Below are 22,994 nucleotides of genomic sequence, written 5' to 3' on the forward strand. Positions count from 1 at the left end.
CACAACATTTGGCGCTCTTCACAGAAGGCTGAAAATAGAGCACAACATTGCGGTACTATCGCACGATTAAAAAAATTGCTCCTCGATATTTTGCTCGTAAGTTTTTATTCGAGTGGCTGTTTTGGGCGAATAATCACTCATTTTCTTTGTTTTTTCGTCCTCTATCTATATGTAGCATTAGATTTTAGATTTTCTTTCATCTTATTTCTATAATCAAAGATTGTAGCTTCCTAATCTCTTCTTCTCTATGGATTGTTGAGGCTAGTGTGCTTTTTTTCTAGTTTTTAGAGTAAGGAACTTATGTAGCTTTGTGAGAACTCTTTTATTTGAACTTAATGCATCTTGATTTATGGTTCTTTTGAACCTCGTTGGATTTTGATTCATGTTTTATATATGGATTGATGCCCCTACCCATAGACATATGTCTTAACTATAGATTCTAAACTTGTGTGTTCTTTAATTGCTCGTCTGGCTTAAATCGCTCAAGTAGCAAAGGTCGAATCGTATGCTAAGGAATATATCCATACACCTTAAAATACATGTTAGGCCTAGGTTCAAAAATAAATTTGGTTGATTAATTGGGCTTACTCTACTTGATTAATCACACAATGAAATCTTTAACTTAATGCAAGTGTGTTAGTTCTAAATGATTGCTATCAAATCCAATAAAACTAAGGCATTTAGTTTCATTAGGACTTAGGCTTTAATTGATAATTAGGGTGTTTACTTGGTTTAACTCAACGAGTTTGGTTGTTTGTAATGTTGACAAGTTGGTTGAGCCAAGTAAGTCGCTGTGCACACGTAAATCGTATGCAGTTTTAATTAAGAGCATTCGATGATCAAAACTGCATAGGTACCCTTTCTTACTCCTAGAACTAGTATTTCTAGTTTGAGATTATGTTTGACCGCTATCTTTTATTTTCTTGCCTTTATTTACTGCACTAATGACTCTTCCCACACAGCCCCTATTTAAGAAATTGATTTAATGAAACTCATACTACTGTTTTCTTACAAATCCATCCAGAGCCAATATTGCTACGTTTTAGTAATTATAGTACAGTTCGGTAATAAAAATTCCATTTGACCCATGGAAGTATGCTAACGACGGCAAATTCTTCTACCATCACTTAGTCAACTGTACTTAAAAAAATAGTATTTAACAATATTGTGAGAATGGAGTGAGAACTTTGTGTCAGGGACTATAGAGCACAACAAATCCCTCAATTTGAAAATGTGTTAATAAATTTTTAAATTTTCGAATGAGATAACTCTTGGTTGTTAACATATATATATATCATTAGGTTGGTTGAGCTAAGGCTTTAATTCTATATTTAATAGGTCTTTAATCCATTCAAAATTGGTCAAATTCACTGTCTATTAGATAAAAAAAGAATAGAAACATTCCAATTATAAACAAAATTAGAAGGTAATTTCAATTTATATCCTTGAACTTTAGGTGTTATATCAATTTAAATCCTAAACTAATAATTGTATCGATTCAAACTCTAAACTTTGGAGGTTGTATCAATTTAAACCTCAACTAATAATTGTATCGATTTAGACCCTAAACTTTTATAAGTGTATCAATTTAAACCCTAAACTTTCATAATTGTATCAACTTAGACCCTCCAATATATTTTATTTGGATATACTTATAAATTTTAAGGTTTAAATTGATATATTTATAAAAATTTAATGTTTAAATTAATACAACTATGAAAGTTCAGAGTCTAAATTGATACAATTATTAGTTTGAGGTTTAAATTGATACAACTCCCAAATTTCAAGACTAAAATTGATACAACTCCTAAAGTTTAAGGTTTATATTATTACAGTTCTTAGTTTAAGGTTTAAATTGACACAACCCAAAGTTTAGATGTATAAATTGATATTTGCCAAATTAAAACTTATGTCTAGGAGAGCACATACATTTTAAAAATTTTGAATAAGTCAAAGATTTATTAGATACAAAATTGAAAGTTCAATGACTTATTAGATATTACATAGCATAAAATTTCATCGTAAAACTTGGCGTTGGAGGAGTAGCTATTTCAAGATAATGTCTCTTTGGGTTTACTTATAAACCAATGAAATTAAATAAAACTAAAATAAATAAATAAATATATTTTAATTTCATTAGTTTTTTTGGATAATTTATTCTCTTAACAACTCTTGAAAATAGATTTTTTACCACTTTAAAAAAGATTTTACACCATATAAATTGAAATTGAGTTGTTGATCTCAATTCAATATATGAAGATAGTTAAATCAATTTTTTACATATTAACATTTCACTTTATTTTAGAACAAAAATTTAAATAAATGATCCGAGCAACCCAAACCAACCCAACCCAATCCAAATGTTTCATGATTGGTTTAGGTCGAACATGAAGATTATTTGGATTGTATAAATTTATAACCCGAATAATTGGATTGAGTCTAAAATATTCTTCAACCCAATCCAACTCAATCTACGAACCCCTAGAAATGATCATTATCAACTTCCAAATTCTTTGAAGTTTCTAAAATCATTGGCCCTAATTTCCAACTACTCCATTACGCAACTTCAATGAACTTCTCCCCACTGAACAGAGAAAAGGTCAAACAACAAAGCTTCCATCTCTTTCTAAACCAATGACAGGGAGGGACTAACATTCACCTTCAACAATGATGACTAGCCGCTGCTTTCAATTTCAAAAATTTTCACCCTCTTTATCGACCGTCGACGAAGAGCACAGTGACCTTCTGCCCCCATTTCAACATCTTTTGCTTCAAAATGTGAGAGATCAAAAACTGCCATGAATTTTTACTAACCCGACCTGACCCATTGTTTATTTAACCCAACTTAATAACTTTTCAAATTTTTTTCCTATTTGGCACTTTTTTTTGGCCAACTCAACTGACCATTAACCCTAATGTAACAACGTGGTCTATTTTTTAAGCTTTATTAAAAGTGTAGGGACTAAAATTGAACCATTGAAAGTACATTAACTAAACATCAAAGTGTAAGGATTAAAATTAATAACAAAAAGTTAAATATCTACTCCCAAGGTTTCATCAAAACTTTACCTTAAATCTTAAGAAACTTTCACCTTAGATTTTTGGTTTTAAAAAAAAAACGTGCAACTAATGATATATATATATATATATGGTATGTAACGGATAAAATTGAAACAATCAAATTAGAGTTATGTTTTGTGTAATTGTTTTAAATTATAAAATTGCTTGAAAGACTTTCAAGTATAGCAAAATGTCACTATCTATTGGTGATAGACGATAGATTCTATGTCAGTCTATCAATATCTATCACTAACAAATAGTGACATTTTGTTATATTTGTAAACTATAAAGCACAGCTACTTCATGTGAAACAAAAAATCAATATCAGTATCAAACACGTATCGAATACTGATACTTCTAAATACTTCCCAGATACGTATACGACACACAATTTGACGTATTTATTTCTATGTGTACTTTTTTTTTAAGAAAAAAGACAAACAACTCATCTAATCTTTCCCAATCTAAAATTAGGCAACTTATTTACTCGAGTCCAAAACTAAAAGAAAAAAAAAAAATAACGTACCAAACTCTAGACTAGAATCATCTAATCTCCATCTTCACATTTGAGTCCCCACAAAGTCCAAAATATAAATCATTTAAATATCTTCAACAATTCAATGAAGAAGTTCTTCGTTTATCTTCATACTTCTCCCTCTAATCTTCTTCTTCTTTGCACTATGAGTCACTTTTCTATTGCATTTTATTAACTATTGTACTTCAATATCTTAGATGTTACCTTTTTTGCATTGTATTCCAATGTTGGTATTCTATTTTGTGTCATTGTTATTAACTTGTATGCTAACTTTATCTATATCCTAGATTTTTTTAAAGAAAAAGAAAATAAAAATGTATTTTCAACGTATCAATATCCTCGTTATTTAGAAATATATAGATTAAAAATATACATATATAATAGTGATGCATCCTTAGACGTATCCGTATCTTAGTTTTTTAGAAATTGACAAATCACCGTATCCAATCGTATCCGTATCGTATAGTATTAGTATTATTAGTATTAGTATTAGTATTAGTATTACGTTATTTTCTTGTTACAACAACTTGTGGATTAATAAGAGAAATTTGGCAAAAGGTAAAAATCGCACCACTTATCTAAGTTTTTAGGATTCTTAATTGATGAAAGAGACGTTTATCGTCAAAATTGATAGTGTCAAGATTATGGGCAATTTGATATTGTTCCCAGTTAATTTTCACCCTAATTTTTCAATTACAAAGTGTTGCATTTTTACGGTGTGTTCCATTTCCACCACTTAACCCACTAACTTTTAGAACCAATGTAAAAACCAGATATTGACGACAAGTGACAAGTCCATGAAAGCAACAGGATAGACGGAATATTAACCATGAAACAATACTGTTCCAAAGTAAACAACAAATTGAAGTAAAGAGAGCATGGCGATTCTACCTTTGAATTTAGTAGGGCAATCTTTGAGTAGGACGAGGTTTTGTGGTCTCAACTGTCCTGAATAATATTAGATAAACACGAGTTTCATTTTAAAATCATTTAGATGAACATTGAGTTTGACAAACGTAGGTACATATCTAGAACTTACTCTCGACATATATTGTATAATTCAACTCATTTAAAAGATAAGAGGAAAATGACCATCACTGCACGATGGTTGAGTACAAAAGAAGCCCATCCGTATAGAAAAAAGAGAATGTGATTCACAGGAGGCAATATCTCAATATAGTTTTCATCACGTTCTAAAGCAACTGTATGTAAATTTAAGTAAAAGCAACTAAACTTCACAATGAATGATATTAAACGTTAATCTAGATGCACGGATCTCTTAACTTTGCTCCAAAATTAAGAAAAGAAACAAAGCAGACAGAGATTATAAAAATGAAAATAGTGTGTGCGTGTGGTAGTGAGGTTAATCTTGCATACTAAAGTTCTGCCACCTCAATGCTGACTCATCATTTGATATTAATATCAATTTTCTACCAACTAAATGACCATAGCATCATAATTTTCCACTCCATGTGAAAGTGATAATATAATTCAACTGGTTAAGGCAATATAACTTCAATCAAAAGATTCGAGGTTTTAAATCTCTACCTCCACATATGATTGAATCGAATATATGTATAAAAAAAGTAGTAGCATGTGTCCAATAACAACTTACATGTCCAGTATCTTGTATCATTAATCGACTGAGTATTCCATCAAGCATAATGGTAGAAGTTGCCAAGTTATCAATATTAAACAAATGTCCTTACATCAATCAGGTTACCTTCACATTATTTGATGAGTCATCCGAAGCAAACCAGAGCTTGACAAGAAAGGAGTCAATAATAATCTGCAAATAAGAATACTTTCATGTCAATCGAACTGAAAAGTTAACTATTAGAAACTCGAAGGGGAAAATCTGAGAAACCTGGATTATATGTGCCGCAACACATGGAAGAACCAGCAAACCGGATTCACCAAGCGCACCATGAAGCTGTTCGACGACTGCCACCATCACAGGCAGAGTTTTCTGCAAAGAATGTGCTTATATGAGGCTCCACATTAAGTTCTTGACTATCTAAGACGCGTTTCTTTTATTGTGCTTAAAAAGTGATTGGCAATTGACATGTATCCAATAAGTGCCGGTCTTGTATCTACGTCTATTTTACTAATCACATTAGTGGAAACTATTAAACACATCACCTAAACTAAAGTGTCCATGCTCAAGATCACCACAACCATACACAAAAAAAGGAACTCTTCTTTCTTTTTCTTTTCTCCCACATAGATATGTTATAACAATCTTACGAGTTTTTCAAAAGCACTATAAATGTACTTGTCTTTATGTACCTGACTTGCCACGAGCAGAACGGCACTAGCATTTTGTCTCCTTGAGAAAATAGACTCGTTACCACCAGAAAAGGCTGCTAGGGTTCGTATACCAAGAGCATTAAAGGCCAATAAGGCGAGATGCAAGAATCTGAAAATACAACAGTGTATCAGTCTTTAACCGGCATCAATCTGAAAGAAAATTGTGATTGACCTGTAAATTTAATGCTTTGTTGGGCAAAGATTAGGAAACTAGGAAGGCTTTTTAGTATCTTACGTTCCCATTCCTATGGCTGCGAGAAATATTTCAGGCTTGACCATCAGAAGTAGTGACCTTGATCTGCTCACTTGCATCCATGGCACCTGATCTTAAAATATTAGTCTAATTAAAGAACAAAAATTAACGATGCCATCAAATAAAATATTAGAGCATGTAGAACCTAATAATTATTTGTTAACAACATGGCTACCCATTATACTAAGGGTGTGGTTTGGTTTACCTTTCCAAGTGTTCTATTTTGAAAATAAATCATTTTGGAAAAAATTGAAGTGTTTGACAACCAATCAAAATAGTTTTTGAAACACTTTGAAAGTTTATTTGAAACCATAGATCAATGAAAACAGGCCCTAAGCAATTATTTTACTGTCCATGTAAAAATTAAAAGAATAAAAAATGACTAGAGCATCTCGTATTTATAAATAGACAAATACAGTTTTATAGAGGAAACAATACTCGAGCAATCATGAAGTAAATAATAACAATAATAATGACGATGATAATGATTCATGTCTCACGAGACTGAGAAGAATTGCACTAATCATTGGGAAAAGCTTTCGATTTCCATCAACAAAGTCAGCCACTCCTAAAATGAAGATTAAGAAGAGAAACAATAACTTAGCACACTCGAAGAACAATTAAATAATAATAATAATAATAATAATAAATTACGAACGTTTTATGGCTAATTTCTTCTCAAAGTATGTTCTAGGGTTAAACATTAAAGATGATGGGCAACCATTCTAAACAGTTTCTGCAAAATGAAGTCCGCACACTTCATGCAAGGTAGCAAAGAAGCAAACTTGGACTGAAGAAAGCAAATGAAACTGACAAGAAATCACCTTTGAATGACTCTCTCAAGATCTGTCAAAAGAAAAGAAAAGGATGAAATAAATAAATAATAAAATTATTTAATAACAAAGGGAAAAAAACAAGTGACATAATCATATTTCAAAAACTAGTTATACGTAAGATCTATCTCATGGTATACCAAAGAACTTTCTGCAATATCACAGCCTTAAATAAAGCTTTTAGCAAAAAAATAAAATAAAATAAACAAAAAACAAAAAAAGAAAGAAAAAGAAAAAAGGAGGCAGAGGGTAAGGAGAAAATAGGAACACCATCTTTAAAACTGAGTTGGTTTATTCCTTTATTTATTTAAGTTACAATATAATGCCCCTTTCAGGTTAAAAAACAACTAAATTGTAGATGAATCGTCTACATTGTTGCAAATTATTTACATGAAAAAACCAAGTTGAGAAAGCTACAGATAATTTGTGTGCGTAATTTGTGTGCATAATTGGAATTGGAAGCCTCGTGCTATTATAGGCCTAAGATGGAAAGTTCCTTGTCACAAGAAACAAGTCACAGTAATTATATATTCATTTCTAAACAACTTTATCACAAGATGCTACTACATGTGTCCTTACCATCCGTTCTTAACAGTTATAACTAGGATCTGTAAGAAGGGATATATATTAAGCTTTCAGACAAGTTTCTTAGAATGGACTCCTTCAAAGAAAAATCAGCTCACCTTTCCAAAAATGAGAGGAATTAGCAGGATAAGTACAAGACTTCTGAGTAACTCCTTTGTTGGAACAGTGATACCAACTCCAGCAGATATAAATTTTGAGATAGAAAATGGAATCTACAGAAAAATTTAGGAAATGAAAGTCAACTTTATCTAGATGATAGTAATGTAACAATTAAGCAGAACACATTATCTCAAGGAATAAAATATAAAGGACGCTAGTATTGAAATAGAAAAGAAAGAAACAACACAAGGAGTTTACGTGGAAAATCCTAATTCAGGAAAGAAAAACCACGATAGAAAAGGCCTTATTATTTTTAATGTCATACATACAAGAGACCCCAACCTCAGATATAAATAAGATGAGGTGAAACCCTAATTTAGCAAATATAGTGTATACAAAAATGCCCTTAGGGCTAATTCAACGTATTTCGACACTCCCCCTCAAGTTGGGGCGTAGATATCGACAAGACCCAACTTGCTAATACAAGCTTCAAACGTCTGTCTCGATAATCGTAAGAACATCTGCAACCTGTTGGACTAAAGGTACATAGGGAATACAGATAGCTCTGCGGTCTAACTTCTCTTCAATAAAGTGCCTGTCAATTTCCAAATGTTTGATTCTATCATGTTGCACGGGATTATAGCAATACTGATGGCAACCTTATTATCACAATACAGCTTCATGAGCCCCGGACTACTCTGGTGAAGATCAGATAAAACTTTCTGCAACCAGATTTCTTCACACTCCCAGACTCATAGCTCTATACTCTGCCTCAGCACTACTTCTAGCCACTACACCCTGTTTTTTACTCCGCCAAGTTACCAAATTTCCCCATACAAAGGTACAGTACCCTGAGGTTGACCTTCTATCAGTCACAGATCCGGCCCAATCTGAGTCAGTATATGCCTCGATGCTCCGTGTGTCATGTTTGCTGAACACCAAGCCCTTCCCAGGGGTGGACTTCAGGTATCTCAAAATTCGAGTCACAGCTTCCATGTGCTCCTCATATGGACTCTGCATGAACTGACTTACCACACTCACAGCATAAGAGATGTCGGGCCTAGTATGAGATAAATAAATCAGTTTTCCTACCAAGCGTTGATACCTCTCCTTATTCACAGGAACTCCTTCCGAAATGCTTTTCAGTTTGCTATTGACCTCAATAGGAGTGTCAATGGGTTTGCATCCAGTCATGCCTGTTTCCTTCAACAAGTCTAGAGTGTATTTCCGTTGAGATACATATATTACTACTTTTGATCTTGCCACTTTCATCCCGAGAAAATACCTCAAACTACCAAGATCCTTGATTTCAAATTCACCTGTCATCCTCTGTTTTAGCTTAGCAATTTCTGCCATGTCATCTCCTGATAAAATGATGTAATCAACATACACCACCAACACAGCAATCTTCCCTAAGGATATTTTTTGGTAAACAAGGTATGATCAGAATGCCCCCTGAACAAACCCTTGGGACTTAACAAACACGGTGAACCTGTCAAACCATGCCTTAGGGGACTGCTTCAACCCATATAAGGACTTCCTGAGTTTGCAAACATGATTCCAAAACTTAGCTTCGAAACCTGGAGGCGGACTCATGTAAACTTCCTCTTTTAACTCACCATTCAGGAAGGCATTTTTTACATCTAGTTGATGTAGGGGCCAAATCTTTATTTACGGCGACAGACAGAAGAACACAAATCATGTTTAACTTAGCCACTGGGGAAAAAGTTTCTGAATAATCAATCTCATACGTCTGAGTGAACCCTTTAGCAACTAACCTGGCCTTATATCTCTCGAGCGTTCCGTCAGACTTATACTTCACTGTGAACACCCATTTACAACCAACTGTTTTGTGACCTCTAGGGAAAGCTACTATCTCCCAAGTCTTATTTGTCTCGAGAGCTCTCATTTCCTCCATTACTGTTGCTTTCCACTCTGGAACTTCCATGGCCGCATGTACACTGGTAGATATTGCTAGAGCATCCAGTTGGGTAATGAAAGCCTTAAAATCAGGAGAGAAGTTACTATAGGTCAGAAAACTATGCAGAGGGTACTTTGTACATGACCTGGTTTCCTTTCTCAGAGCAATTGGCATATCCATAGTGGTATCATAATTGTCAGTTTTCGTCTGTCTCTCTTCAGTATCAGACTTCTGAGACAATTCTGCATCTTCTTGAGGATCTTTCAGCCCTCCTGAAATTTCAACCTTCTCTGAGCTCGTCTCATCATTTTTTATGTTCCCAAAAAACTTTTCTTCAAGAATCTCCTCTGAAACAACAGGATCTTGAACCTGAGCTGGTTCCGACGCTTGGACACTTTCCGATGGAACACCAAGGGTTTCCTGAATTTCCTTTCTGAGATTCTTCCTATAGTATGTTATCCAAGGCACTTGTCTAGTAGGAAGGACAGACACGGGAACAGCAGAAGCAGAATTAGGTTCAAGACTAGGTAGACTGGGTCCAAGAATATTAGGACTAGGCTCAAGTTCAGGAATATTAAGACTAGGCTCAAGATTGAAGCTAATAGTATGGAGTATGTGGAACTATTATTCTCTTCATTCGTGGTCTCTCCCTGAAGATGACTAACGGGAAAGAACAGTTTATCTTCAAGGAACGTGACATCCAAAGTGACAAAATATTTTCTGGAAGATGGATGAAAGCATTTATAACCTCACTGATGAAGGGGATACCCGACAAACACACATATTTTAGCTCGTGGAGCAAACTTAGTTCGGTGTGGACCATGAGTATGAACAAAAGCTGTACACCCAAACACACGAAGAGGAACCTCAGGAATAAGACGGGTAGACTGATAGGATTCTTTGAAGCACTCAAGAGGGCTTTGAAACTTTAGAACTCGTGAAGGCATTCTATTAATGAGATGAGCTGCGGTAAGAACCGCATCTCCCCACAGGTACGAAGGGAGAGACGCTGGAATCATCAAGGAACGAGCAACTTCAATGAGATGGCGATTTTTCCGTTCAACCACCCCATTTTGTTGTGAAGTATATACACACGAGTTATGATGGATGATCCCCTCTGACGCTAGGAATTCCTAGAGGGTGTGATTGACAAACTCACGACCATTGTCACTCCGAAGAATGGCAATCTTTGTGTTGAACTGTGTTAATATAGTGGTATAAAACTGTTTGAAGGTAGATAGAACCTCGGACTTATCAGCAAGGAGATATACCCATGTAAGTCGGGTATGGTCATCGATGAAAGTTACAAACCACCGTTTACCAGACAGGGTAGAGATGTTTGCAGGACCCCAAACATCACTGTGGACAAGGTGGAAAGGCTGGGTAGGTTTATAGGGCTGAGAAACAAACGACACACGAGGTTGTTTAGCACGTATACAGACATCACAAGATAATGAAGAAACATTCGCATTATGGAATAAATGAGGAAACAAATATCACATATATTGAAAACTCGGATGTCCAAGACGAAAATGCCACAATAAATAATTTTTTTCAGACATAGTAAAAAAAGATAAACGACTAGTCCTAAACAAGCTCCTGGAGGAAGCATCTTCAGAAAGGAAATAGATGCCTCTGTCATATCGGGCAGTGCCAATCGTCTTCCCCGAGCTCAAGTCCTGAAACAAGGCAGCATCTGGTGAGAAGACAACTCTACAGCTCAAATCTTTTGTTATTTTACTTATCGATAACAAGTTGTAAGAAATTTGGGCACGTGTAGGACATTTTGTAGAGTTAATCCTTGAAATGGTGACAGTCTGCCTTTTCCAGCAACAGAAGCAAAGGACCCGTCCGCAATTCGAATCCTCTCATTTCCAGCGCTTGGATTGAGAGAAATCGGTCGGATGAGCCAGTCACGTGATCGGTTGCTCCTGAATCTAGAATCCATAACTCATTCCCTTCAACAAGAAAACTAAAAGATTGAGGGTTACCTGATTGAGCAATTGTTCCGATCCCTATGGTACCTGAATCACCAGGGTTGGTCACTGGAGGCTGTGGTTGTGCGGCCTCCTCAACTGATTCACTCACTAGAGCACGACCAGATTTCGACTTGTCATTTGGAGAGCGACGTTTACCATTCAGAGGACGACCATGCAGTTTCCAACACTGATCCTTCGTGTGCCACTGTTTTTTGCAATGCTCACACACTAGGAGTGTTTTACTATTCTGCTTGTCACCATCAGATCCAACGGATTTCACCCCAAAGGCAGCTGACTCTACAGTGGTAACACCCGGCCCATTCATTGCACTCGATCTATCTTCTTCCAATCTAACCTCTGAACAGACCTCCATGAGAGACAGTATTGGTTTCTGCCCTAGTATTCGACTCCGAACCGTATCAAATTTGGGGTGCAACCCTGCAAGAAAATCATACACGCTCAACTTCTTCTATCTTTGAGTATTGAATTCCATCTTGCGGGCAATTCCAGATGATCTCCCGACATAAATCCATTTCTTACCATAACAAAGACATCTTGCTGAAGTACGACGTTACATCCATGCTCCCTTGTTTGCATTCATGAACCTGTTTACGTAGAGTATATAGGCGGGATGCGTTTTGGTGCCTCGAATATAACCGTCGGACTGAATCCCAAATATCTCGGGCAGTGGCTGAATAGAGTAAAGGTTTCCCAATTTGTGGTTCCATGCTACTGATCAACATCGAGTGAAGCAAAGAATCCTCTGCCTTCCAGACACGCTCTTGAGGATCCCCAAGATTCGGTCATGGTATCTCTCCAGTCAAATATCCAAACTTATGGCATCCCTCAAGAACCATTTTAATTGTTTGGGACCAAGAGAAGTAATTTTGTCCATTCAGCTTCTCTCCCGTGATCATTCCTGCAGAGTTTCCTATAGTTCCAAATAAAAGATTAGTAGTAGGATAGGAAACATTGATACCGGATTTTCTGAATACATCGGGGAAGAATCATGGCCATTCAATCTGGCTCCAAGGGCGGCCATCTATTGTTGGAGACTAACCAATTGTTGTTGGAGTTCCCCATGAGATTCAGATCTAAAGTGTTTGTCCATAGGTCATGGGATTTTCTTCAACGGAATCGTTCATTCGAAACTAAGGTTGAACTGGGTACACATGAGGAAGAGGTTGTCCACCATGGTACTGTGAAGAGGCTACTGTCGGAATCCCACCAGCGGCAAAATATGGCGGCCCATGATCGGTGTTGCTCCCAGACGGTTGCGACGGTGGGTAATGGACAGAGGGCTTGACGATCAGTTGCAAGGTTGAAGAAAACGCGTCGATCTGACCCGACCCGACAGCTGGAGCAAACCCGATCGCGTGCGAAGTTGAAGGGCCAATCGTGTGTGAAGTCGAAGGACCGAGCGTATGCGAAGTCGAAGGACCGAGCGCGTGTGAAGTCGAAGAACCGATCGCGTGTGAAGTCGAAGGACCCTCATCGACGATGTTCGGCTGGAACGGCTGCGTCTGCTGTCTCTTATACACATCTAGATGTGTATAAGAGACAGGCTTTAGATGATGGTTCGGAGATACCGATCAAATGCTGCTTGAATCACAGCCACATTAGTTGTGTCTGCCAGTGTACCTTCACCTATCAAGTTTGATGACTGAGTTTCTTCTATCGGGGCTAGGGTTTCATCACCTTGCTCTGATACCATATTGAAATAGAAAAGAAAGAAACGACACAAGGGGTTTACGTGGAAAACCCTAATTCAGGGAAGAAAAACCACGATAGAAAAGGCCTTATTATTTTTAATGTCATACATATAAGTGACCCCAACCTCAGATATAAATAGGATGAGGTGAAACCCTAATTTAGCAAATATAGTGTAAACTACAAAAATGCCCTTAGGGCTAATTCAACGTATTTCAACAACTAGAAAATACGTGTCAACTCTGGCTGCTACGATGCCCTTTTCAAGTGTGTGGATGAATGTCATGAAAGTAGCTTTATGAAAAGAAAACAGAAAAAGTGGCTGGAAAGAAAAGCGAGAGGTTTTTGGATGTCTGGGAGATTGTACAATCATTTCTTATAATCAAATATGTTTCTTATAAAATAATAATAAAACATTGGCTCTTCTGTTGGCTAGTCCCCTTAAATTGAGCTGATTCAATGGAAATCAAATATATGGCAAATGATCTCTTCACTTAAGGTGATTTGGCTGAATTCTGCAATTCAAGGTCTATCTAAACTTGACTCACCTTATAACCCAACTGTGTACAGAAGCATGTATGGAGCAATCCTCAATATTTAAGAAAGGATTATGAGAGACCTCGATTTAGAGGAATGGTGTGATTTTAAACACCATGAAGTGGCTGGCACGTGAAGCAAAATTATCATAAACTGAGATACACAGTAGGTATCCTGTGGTTAGTTATGGTACTAGACTAGTACATCCACTTTAAATGCAGATTATACATAATCATATAAAGGACCACTATAGTTTATTAAAAACCACAAAAGACCATGCTTTAGAATCAATGCACAATTTTTGGGAAATGATTGATGAAAAATAGCTCTGAAAGTGGATTTAGAAAATTAGTACAGTGATTCTTCTAAATTTACACGAAGAAAGTTAAGGATATTTTAAACTCACAGCCAATATTCCTAACATATTTGATATCACTGTCATTGCCAGAGCAAGTGCAGAATTCCCACCAGCAAGCTGAAATTGAAAAACATAAATGCAATAAGAACAGAGAATATTTAACATCATAATTTTTTTTCTTTGGGGTGGGGGAAGCAACTTTTGTACCTGAGTTAGTGCCACACCACTTGATAATGTAGTAGGCATGCAGGAAAATATTGCTAATCCTGTAAACAGTAGAGAAACAATGGGTTAGATTGAAGGGAAAGTTGGTTCCTTATTCAAAAAAGAGAGTAAACCATAAAAGAAATCCCGAAGAGTTGCATATTGATCCCTATTAATGAAACTGAGTTTTATGTCTAAAAAAATATTTTCCAAATTGCATTGCAAGGTATTTGCAACTTTTTTACAAATCAGTGTATTATCTTGGAGTTCCACATCAAATTGGAAATATTAAACTTCTAGCAGTCCTCAAGTTAGTTGAATTTGTACCTTCTTCCCTCAATGACCATTTCCTATGACAATAGCATCAATTTGACGCGACAGTAGAGATCATTTGTTGCCAGATACAGGATAAGGTGAACACTCTCTACCCTAAGAAGACATTATACACCAACAGTGATTACAATTTTTTTAAAGAAAAAAGACCTATTAAATTGTTAAATTGGCAGCATTATACATTCTTTCTATCGGGCAAACGTAGAACACTGGTGTAAATGAGTATATTTTAAATAAGCAACTGATTTTTCAATTATCCATACAAAAGGTCCACTGAATTTGGTTAAAGGCCTTAAGGCTAACTGGATCACTAAGTAAAGTAAATACTAGGATGCATATATGGCCACTGCACGAACCTTTATTAGACCAAACTCTTGATAAAACTATGATTATCAATTCCAAATTTATCTTATACCAATATAATGTTCATGTTCTAGGAGAAAACCATTTAGAATTTTCAGCCAATGCGAGTATTATCAAATTATACCTCATTTTAAAATTGAATGTGATAGTTCTAACTTTTCTTTCCTAAACCCAACAAATGATAGTTTAAAAGTGTCGAAAAGGGTTGGTTTGCCCTAGGGGCTTATTTGTAGTTCTCTTATGGACCTAGGACTTCCTGTCTATCTATTTATTTGAGCAAGTTTTCCTGTATTTCTGGATCACTTGAATAATAAAAAACTAGTCTAGATCGTGGTTTTTTCTCCCTGGCCTAGGGTTTTCCACATAAATTATTTGTGTAATTCTATTCTCCTTCTATTTTCATCATGGTATCAGAGCAAGGCGACGAAATCCTAGCCGCCATTGATGAGTCTCCTTCGACGACCAACTCCAAGATAGCTGACACGATTAAGGAAGCTGTCCAACAGTACCTAGAGGCTGCCTTACCACGTCTTCTTCAACAAATGAGTGCCGCCGAACAAACAACCCAATCCATCAACGGACAGATCGGGTCGTGCCCAGCCATGGAGGATCGCGGCCGGTCGCGGAGGAACGCACCCAGCCCCGTCACGTCAACAACGCTCCGATTGCGCATAGAAAAAACCCCATCGATGGCGGTGCCCAACCCTACTTCAGCAGCGGATCCGTTGATCTCTTGGGTGCAAACGATTTTCGGCATCTAGATTTGATCGAAGCCCAGCCATCCGCGCAGACCTGATCCGTCGACGGCATCCAAACTCGACCGCAGCAGACCTTCTTCACGGCAAACCCTTGGGTACAGACAGGAAGCCGCAGCGATTTCCTTGGCTCGACCAGCAGCGGCTTCGTCGGCTTCGTCTCTGAACAGCAGCCGCCGGTGGATCAACCGGTCCAATCCGACTGCAGTGGCACAGGTCCTATCACTTTTCCGGCAAACTCTTCAACAGTTGTGAATGGGGTGTGTCCTGATGAGATTAAAAAAAGATTTGTTTTTCTTCAGCAACAACTCGCGAATCTTGGGTCGATTCTTGGCACGAATTCACAAAGTGCTCAACTGGAGCCATCCAATCTTCAACTGTGCTCCGAGAACCCAGTAAACTCTCTCCATTCTTTACCTACTGCAAATTTATTGTCTGGATCAATGGGACATTCTGCAGGAATTATTATTGGAGAAAAGCTGAATGGCCAAAATTATTTCTCTTGGTCGCAATCCATCAGAATGGCTCTGGAAGGAAGACAAAAATTTGGCTATCTAATTGGGGAGATACCCAAACCTGAACCTGGTAACCCCCAAGAACATATCTGGAAAAGCAAAAGATTCATTGCTATGGTCAGTTCTGGTGAATAGCATGAACCTCAAATTGGCAGACCGTTACTTTATACGGCGACTGCCAAAGACATTTGGGATGCAGTACAGCAGCTGTATTCAAAGAAGCAGAATGCATCCCGCCTTTATACCTTACGCAAGCAAGTCCATGAATGTAAGCAAGGGACTATGGACGTAACGTCGTACTTCAACAAATTATCCCTGTTATGGCAAGAAATAGACTTATGCCGTGAGATATCTGGAAGTGTACACATGACGGGACTCAGTATTCCAAAATTGAGGAAGTTGATCGAGTGTATGATTTTCTGGCTGGGCTAAATCCGAAGTTTGACGGGGTTCGCAGCAGGATATTGGGCCAACGTCCTACACCATCATTGATGGAGGTGTGCTCTGAAATACGCCTGGAAGAAGACAGGTCTAGTGCAATGAATATTTCAGTAGTTACATCTACTGACGCTACTGCTTTTGCCACAAAGTCCTCCGGATCTGACAGTGACAAGAAACCTCCACCTGTTTGTGACCATTGCAAAAAACCATGGCACACAAAAGACTCGTGCTGGAAGTTGCATGGAAAACCTTCAAATTACAAACAACGTCAGTCACAGGACAAGGTCCTAGACGGGCTCTGGTAAGCGACTCGGCGAATGACAAGGCCTCGGCTCAACCTCAAGCTGACGGTCAAAGTAACTTAAGTGTTGTCGGGGTCAGTGCGATTGCACATTCAGGTACGACTCCATCCTTTGGTTTTATTAGAATTAATGGAAAACGACCCTGGATTGTGGATTCCAAAGCAACAGATCACCTGACCTGTTCTTCTGATCATTTTATATCATATCACCCAAGCGCTGGAAATGAAAAGATTAGAATCACAGATGGGTCCTTTGCCCTTGTCGCGGGAAAATGACATCTTTCTCCTTTTGAGGGTCTAATATTGCGTGATGTGTTGCATGTTCCTAGAATTTCATACAACTTATTATCTATCAATAAAATTACAAGGGACCTGGACTGTTTTCTTACCCGACATTGTTTTGTTTCAAGATCTGAGCTCGGGGACGACGATTGGCACTGCCCGGCACGATAGGGGGCTCTATTTCCTGACTGATGAAACTTCTTTTAGGGATGGTTATAGGACTAGTTTTATTTCTTTGAATTTCTCTACTACTGAAACTGATTTTATGTTATGGCATTACCGTCTAGGACATCCCAATTTTCAATATATGAAGTCTCTTTTTCTGCATTTATTTCATAATATTAATCTATCATCCTTACATTGTGATGTGTGTATCCGGGCTAAACAAAGTCATGTTTCTTTTCACTCTCAACCTTAAAAACCGTCCAAACCTTTCAGTCTTATCCACAGTGATGTCTGGGGTCCCTCACCAACCACTACCTCTACAGGCAAGCGTTGGTTTGTCACCTTTATTGACGATCACACCAGACTGACCAGGGTTTTTCTTTTGACCGATAAGTCTGAGGTGTCCTCTGTTTTCCAACAATTCTATGCGACCGTAGAAACCCAGTTCAACATAAAAATTGCCATTTTACGAAGTGACAACAGGCGTGAGTTTGTTAATAACTCGTTCCGGGACTTCCTAGCCTCTAAAGGGATTGTCCATCAAAGCTCGTGTGTCTATACTCCCCAACAAAACAGAGTAGCCGAGAGAAATAATAGGCATCTGGTAGAGGTCGCTCGTTCCCTTACGATATCTACCTCTCTTCCTTCCTATTTGTGGAGTGATGCTATCCTCACTGCAGCCCACCTTATCAACCGCATGCCTTCCCGTGTCTTAGCCTTTCATACTCCCCTTGACTGTTTCAAAGAGTCATATCCCAACACCCGGTTAATCCCTGACGTACCTCTATGAGTGTTTAGATGTGTTGTCTTCGTCCATACTCACGGTCCCAACCGTACGAAATTTACTCCTCGTGCCCAAAAATGTGTCTTTGTTGGGTACCCTTTCCATCAATGTGGGTACAAGTGTTATCATCCCTCGTCTCGAAAATACTTTGTGTCTATGGATGTCACCTTTCTCGATTAGTCCGTCTGCAGGAGGAGAGGTCCTAGTGAAGGCCTAACTGGTCCACGTATTCCATTCCCCTAGAGGTGTCGACTGAAACATCTTGGTCCTGTTCTTCCCACTAATCAAGTCCCTTGGATAACATACTACAGGAAGAATCTCAGGAAGGAAATAGTGTCGCCTGTCGTTTCTCCGGCTCCAGTTCATAAGTCTAACTTGGTCTCAGCTCCAAGTATGAACATCCCTGTTTGTGATACTGATGATTGTGTTGAGACTAATAATTGCAGAGTGGACAGAGATATAGAAATTGGTGACAATGATGAGAAAATAAAAGGAATTGAGGAGGATGAAGAAACTGATGGAAAGAACAACACTGAGGAAATAACTCCAGCAAACGAGAACAGTGGAAGGGAAGGTGATTGTGTGGGAAGTCCTTCTAAAGAAAGATCCATAGATCAGACGATTAGCTGCAGTAAGAAACCTGGAGAAGAGGAAAGTCGTGATGCGTCTCTCAATCTTCCCATTGCCTTGAGAAAAGGAACTAAATCATGTACGAAGTTCCCTATGCATAGTTACATGACATAATAACTTACCTCCCAAGTTCAAGGCTCTCACTACCAGTCTAGATATGGTAATGGTTCCAACTAATATACATGTCGTCATGGAAGCTCCTGAGTGGAAGGCTGCAGTTATGGATGAGTGCTCTAGAAAAAAATGAGACATGGGAACAGGTTGCTCTTCCTAAGGGGCACAAGACGGTTGGATGTAAATGGGTTTTTACTATTAAGTATAAATCCGATGGCTCGATTGACAGATACAAGGCAAGACTGGTAGCCAAAGGCTTTACTCAAACCTTTGGTATTGATTACTCTAAGACATTCTCCCCTGTAGCCAAACTCAATACGATCCGGGTGCTGTTATCTGTTACTGTTAGTAAAGATTGGCCTTTGCACCAATTGGATGTGAAGAATGCGTTTCTTAATGGAGAACTCGAAGAAGTCTATATGAGCCCTCCACCCAGCTTCGAGAACCAGTTTAAGCATTGGGTTTGTAGATTGAAGAAGTCATTGTATGGGTTGAAACAGTCTCCAAGAACCTGGTTTGATAGATTCACCACATTTATTTAAAGCACAGGGGTATGATCAGGGGCACTCAGATCACACGTTGTTTACAAAGAAGTCTAGTTCAGAAAAGATCTCAGTACTTATTGTTTATGTAGATGACATTGTATTGATCGGTGATGATATTGGTGAAATTATGAGACTTAAAACAAAGATGGCTGAAGAATTTGAAATTAAAGATCTGGAAAAATTACCTTGGGATGGAGGTGGCTCAATCGAAGGAGGGTATCTCTATCTCACAACGAAAGTATACTCTGGATCTCCTCAAAGAAATAGGAATGGTTGTGTGTAAACCTGTAGACACCCCTGCGGAGTATAATGCCAAACTGAGCAATGTTAACAATGGAGCTCCTGTCAGTAAAGAGAGATATCAGCGATTAGTCAGGAAGTTGATATATTATCTTACACGATACCTGATATATCATATGCAGTGAGTGTTGTCAGTCAGTTCATGCAAGCTCCCTACAAGGAACATATGACAGTCGTCGAACGCATCTACGATATCTGAAGGGTACTCCTGGTAAGGGCCTATTGTTCAGGAAGTCAAGTAAATGTGGCATAGACGCATATATTGATTCGGACTGGGCTAGGTCTGTTGTTGATAGAAAGTCTATGTCTGGGTATTGCACTTTTGTCTGGGGCAATCTAGTCACTTAGAGAAGTAAAAAACAGGGAGTGGTTGCCAAAAGTAGTGTAGAAGCCGAGTACAGGGCCATGAGTTTGGGGATATGTGAAGAAATCTGGTTGAAGAAAGTGTTGACAGATCTTCGACAAGACAGTGAGCTTCCAATGAAATTGTTCTGTGATAATAAAGTAGCAATAAGTATTGCAAACAATCCGGTCCAGCACGATAGGACCAAACACGTCGAAATTGACATTTCATCAAAGAAAGACTGGACAATGGGAGCATATGCATTCCCTACCTCCCTTCTAATCAGCAGATTGCAGATGTCCTTACAAAGGAGTTATTAAGACAGAGTTTTGATTATTGTATCAGCAAGTTGGATCTGATTGATATTTACATCCCAACTTGAGGGGGAGTGTCGAAAAGGGTTGGTTTGCCCTAGGGGCTTATTTGTAATTCTCTTATGGGCCTAAGGCTTCCTGTCTGTCTATTTATTTGAGCAAGTCTTCTTGTATTTCTGGATCACTTGAATAATAAAAAACTAGTCTAGATCATGGTTTTTTCTCCCTGGCCTAGGGTTTTCCACGTAAATTATTTGTGTGTTTCTATTCTCCTTCCTCTTCTATTTTCATCAAAAAGTTTTATGCTTGCATCATGAAGCTAGCAACTTCAAGTTTTACGTAGAAGATAGACCAAGAAAATCTGAATGGCTAACTGGTCCCTTTTTTTGGATAAGGGACATGTGACAAGAGTTCTAACCTGTCATGCAATGGCTAAAAATAATTTCATAAAGAAACCTGTTACAAATTCTTGAGGTTGAAGATGAATTTGCAATATCAGCCTAGAAAAATATGGAGTAAGCAAAAGAATCGAAGCCTGACAAAAAAACAATAGAGAGAGAGTGTGTGTAAATACAAGCTCAACAAATATACCGAAATTAATACAACAGTGCAAAATGATACCCATGCATTGAATATGCCATAAAAACTACCCATGAACAAGGATATTCAATTTATCTGGAAAAAGAAAATGAGAGTCAAGAAAACATCTTATTACTATAAAAAGGGACAATCTCAGAAAGACCAAGATCCAATTTCGAGTTATTTCTTAGTGAACATGATCTGTAATAATCTCTTTGGTCCCTTCATTTATACCAAACATGAAGATAGTAAGTACTAAAAGAGCAACCATCACACCCCACTCCCAAAGGTCAACATGGAGAAAAAGAGTCATCTGCAACTCGAGCATCCAAATTCAGTGTACAAAACTTAAACATTCAACTGCATTGTAGAAAACCTCTTCAAACTAGTTAGCCAAGAGCTAAAAGCAGGATGAATAAATAAAAGTCTAAATGATAATAAGTCAGGTAACATGAATTGCATTATCACTCGAAATACATGAGCATCAGGAAATGATGAAACAGATAACAAATTAAATTTTAATGCGTGGAAAGTCACATTGCCAATAATGGAAAATTTGTACACGCATGGGCTTTCACATACAAAAATGAAACCACATTTCAAAAGAAAAAATATGGAGGGGAAAAAACTTAATTATAAACAATATGAATATATGAATATACTCAAAGAATAAACTTACAGGCAAAAAAAAATATAATGGAAGATTATAAGTGAGAATCATACAAGCCCATAAACTGCAACAGGCCATGCCTCCACTGAGGCACTAATTTCTGAAGTACGCAAAGTCAATCCTGCGTAATCACATCATGTATAAATAATAGATTACAGAACAAAATTTAGATTTAATGTGGATAGTTAGTAACGGTTCCTAACCTGAAATGACAAATATCCCAAATGTGCTAAACTTTGAGAGATAATACCTGTCAGCAAGACATCCAAGACTCGGATTTGCAACTCCTACTGCTACACCAGTGACAAGAGCTACATATTGAATTGAGGAACAAAATTACGACAAGCTGACAGAATAAATATAATTCCAATTGAATGGAAATAAAAACAATAAGTCTTCAACTTACCTAGAGGAAGAAAATTATTATTTGCAAAAGTCGATAAGGCCTCGAACCAAGTAACCCTATTTTCCGAACCCGAAACACTGGCAGGTTCGTTTATCCTTCCACCATCGTCTTTCTGAATCACAGTGATAAAATCTCATCTTAAAGCCATTACATGCAGGGAAAAGAAATCGATGTACGAGTTTCAACATTGACAAAGATCCAAAGGAAGAGATCACAACCTTATCGGGTAATCCGCAGGCTCTGATGGGACTATAAATTTGGCGTTTACGATTCAAAGCGAGAGAACTGGAACCCAAGGGTGCACCATTAGAGGAATAACGAGAAATTTGGAGACAAAAGGCCGGTGGATTGCTCCGATGAGACGAAACAAGAAGACTATGGAGGGATTTGGTTCCCACCAACGCCATATGACCGTTGAGCAAGAGCAAGGAGACGAGTGATGGTGAGCACTGTTCTCTAGGCGTTTCTCTTTTTTTTTTCCTTTTTTTTTTTTTTTTTTTTTTTTTTTTTTTTTTTTGAAGCAATATTTTCTGGGCGTTTGATTGCCGAATGGATGGGAATATTTTCCCCTAATTTTCACAGCTGGACGGTTGCGATGTAATTGTAAAATAATTTAGGCTATGTTCACTACTCCATTGGTCAAAATGGTTGTCGCCAACTTAATTGTATTGGCATGCACTTTATCTCCAGAAATCATAGATTCAATTTCTCACTCCATTATTGTATTTTAAGAGAAATCGTAATTGTTGCAATCTTAACAAATCTTCTCA

At 37.6% G+C, this 22,994-nt stretch overlaps 1 protein-coding gene across 1 annotated transcript; it reads right to left on the reverse strand.

The window, feature by feature from the left end:
• Positions 1-5,109: 5,109 nt before the first annotated feature.
• On the reverse strand, positions 5,110-22,725 carry LOC120088040 (probable sodium/metabolite cotransporter BASS4, chloroplastic). Its single transcript, XM_039045063.1, has 14 exons — positions 22,443-22,725; positions 22,225-22,336; positions 22,022-22,129; positions 21,872-21,939; positions 21,026-21,104; positions 14,388-14,446; positions 14,229-14,297; positions 7,675-7,788; positions 6,983-7,004; positions 6,659-6,726; positions 6,141-6,226; positions 5,885-6,014; positions 5,463-5,564; positions 5,110-5,384 (listed from the first exon to the last, which is right to left on the reverse strand). The coding sequence occupies exons 1-14, from the start codon at positions 22,629-22,631 to the stop codon at positions 5,310-5,312; spliced, it is 1,281 nt and encodes a 426-aa protein (XP_038900991.1). The 5' UTR covers positions 22,632-22,725; the 3' UTR covers positions 5,110-5,309.
• Positions 22,726-22,994: the final 269 nt, after the last annotated feature.

This window comes from Benincasa hispida, chromosome 10 (assembly GCF_009727055.1).
Source record: "Benincasa hispida cultivar B227 chromosome 10, ASM972705v1, whole genome shotgun sequence".
NCBI classification, from domain to species: domain Eukaryota; kingdom Viridiplantae; phylum Streptophyta; class Magnoliopsida; order Cucurbitales; family Cucurbitaceae; genus Benincasa; species Benincasa hispida.

Coding starts and splice junctions, on each gene's coding strand:
- LOC120088040 (XM_039045063.1), bottom strand. CDS start 22,631: ATGGCGTTGGTGGGAACCAAATCCCTCCATAGTCTTCTTGTTTCGTCT. Junction 14,447..21,025: donor ACCTCAAGAATTTGTAACAG/GTTTCTTTATGA, acceptor TACTGTTTACAG/GATTAGCAATATTTTCCTGC. Junction 6,727..6,982: donor CTTGAGAGAGTCATTCAAAG/GTGATTTCTTGT, acceptor TCTTCATTTTAG/GAGTGGCTGACTTTGTTGAT.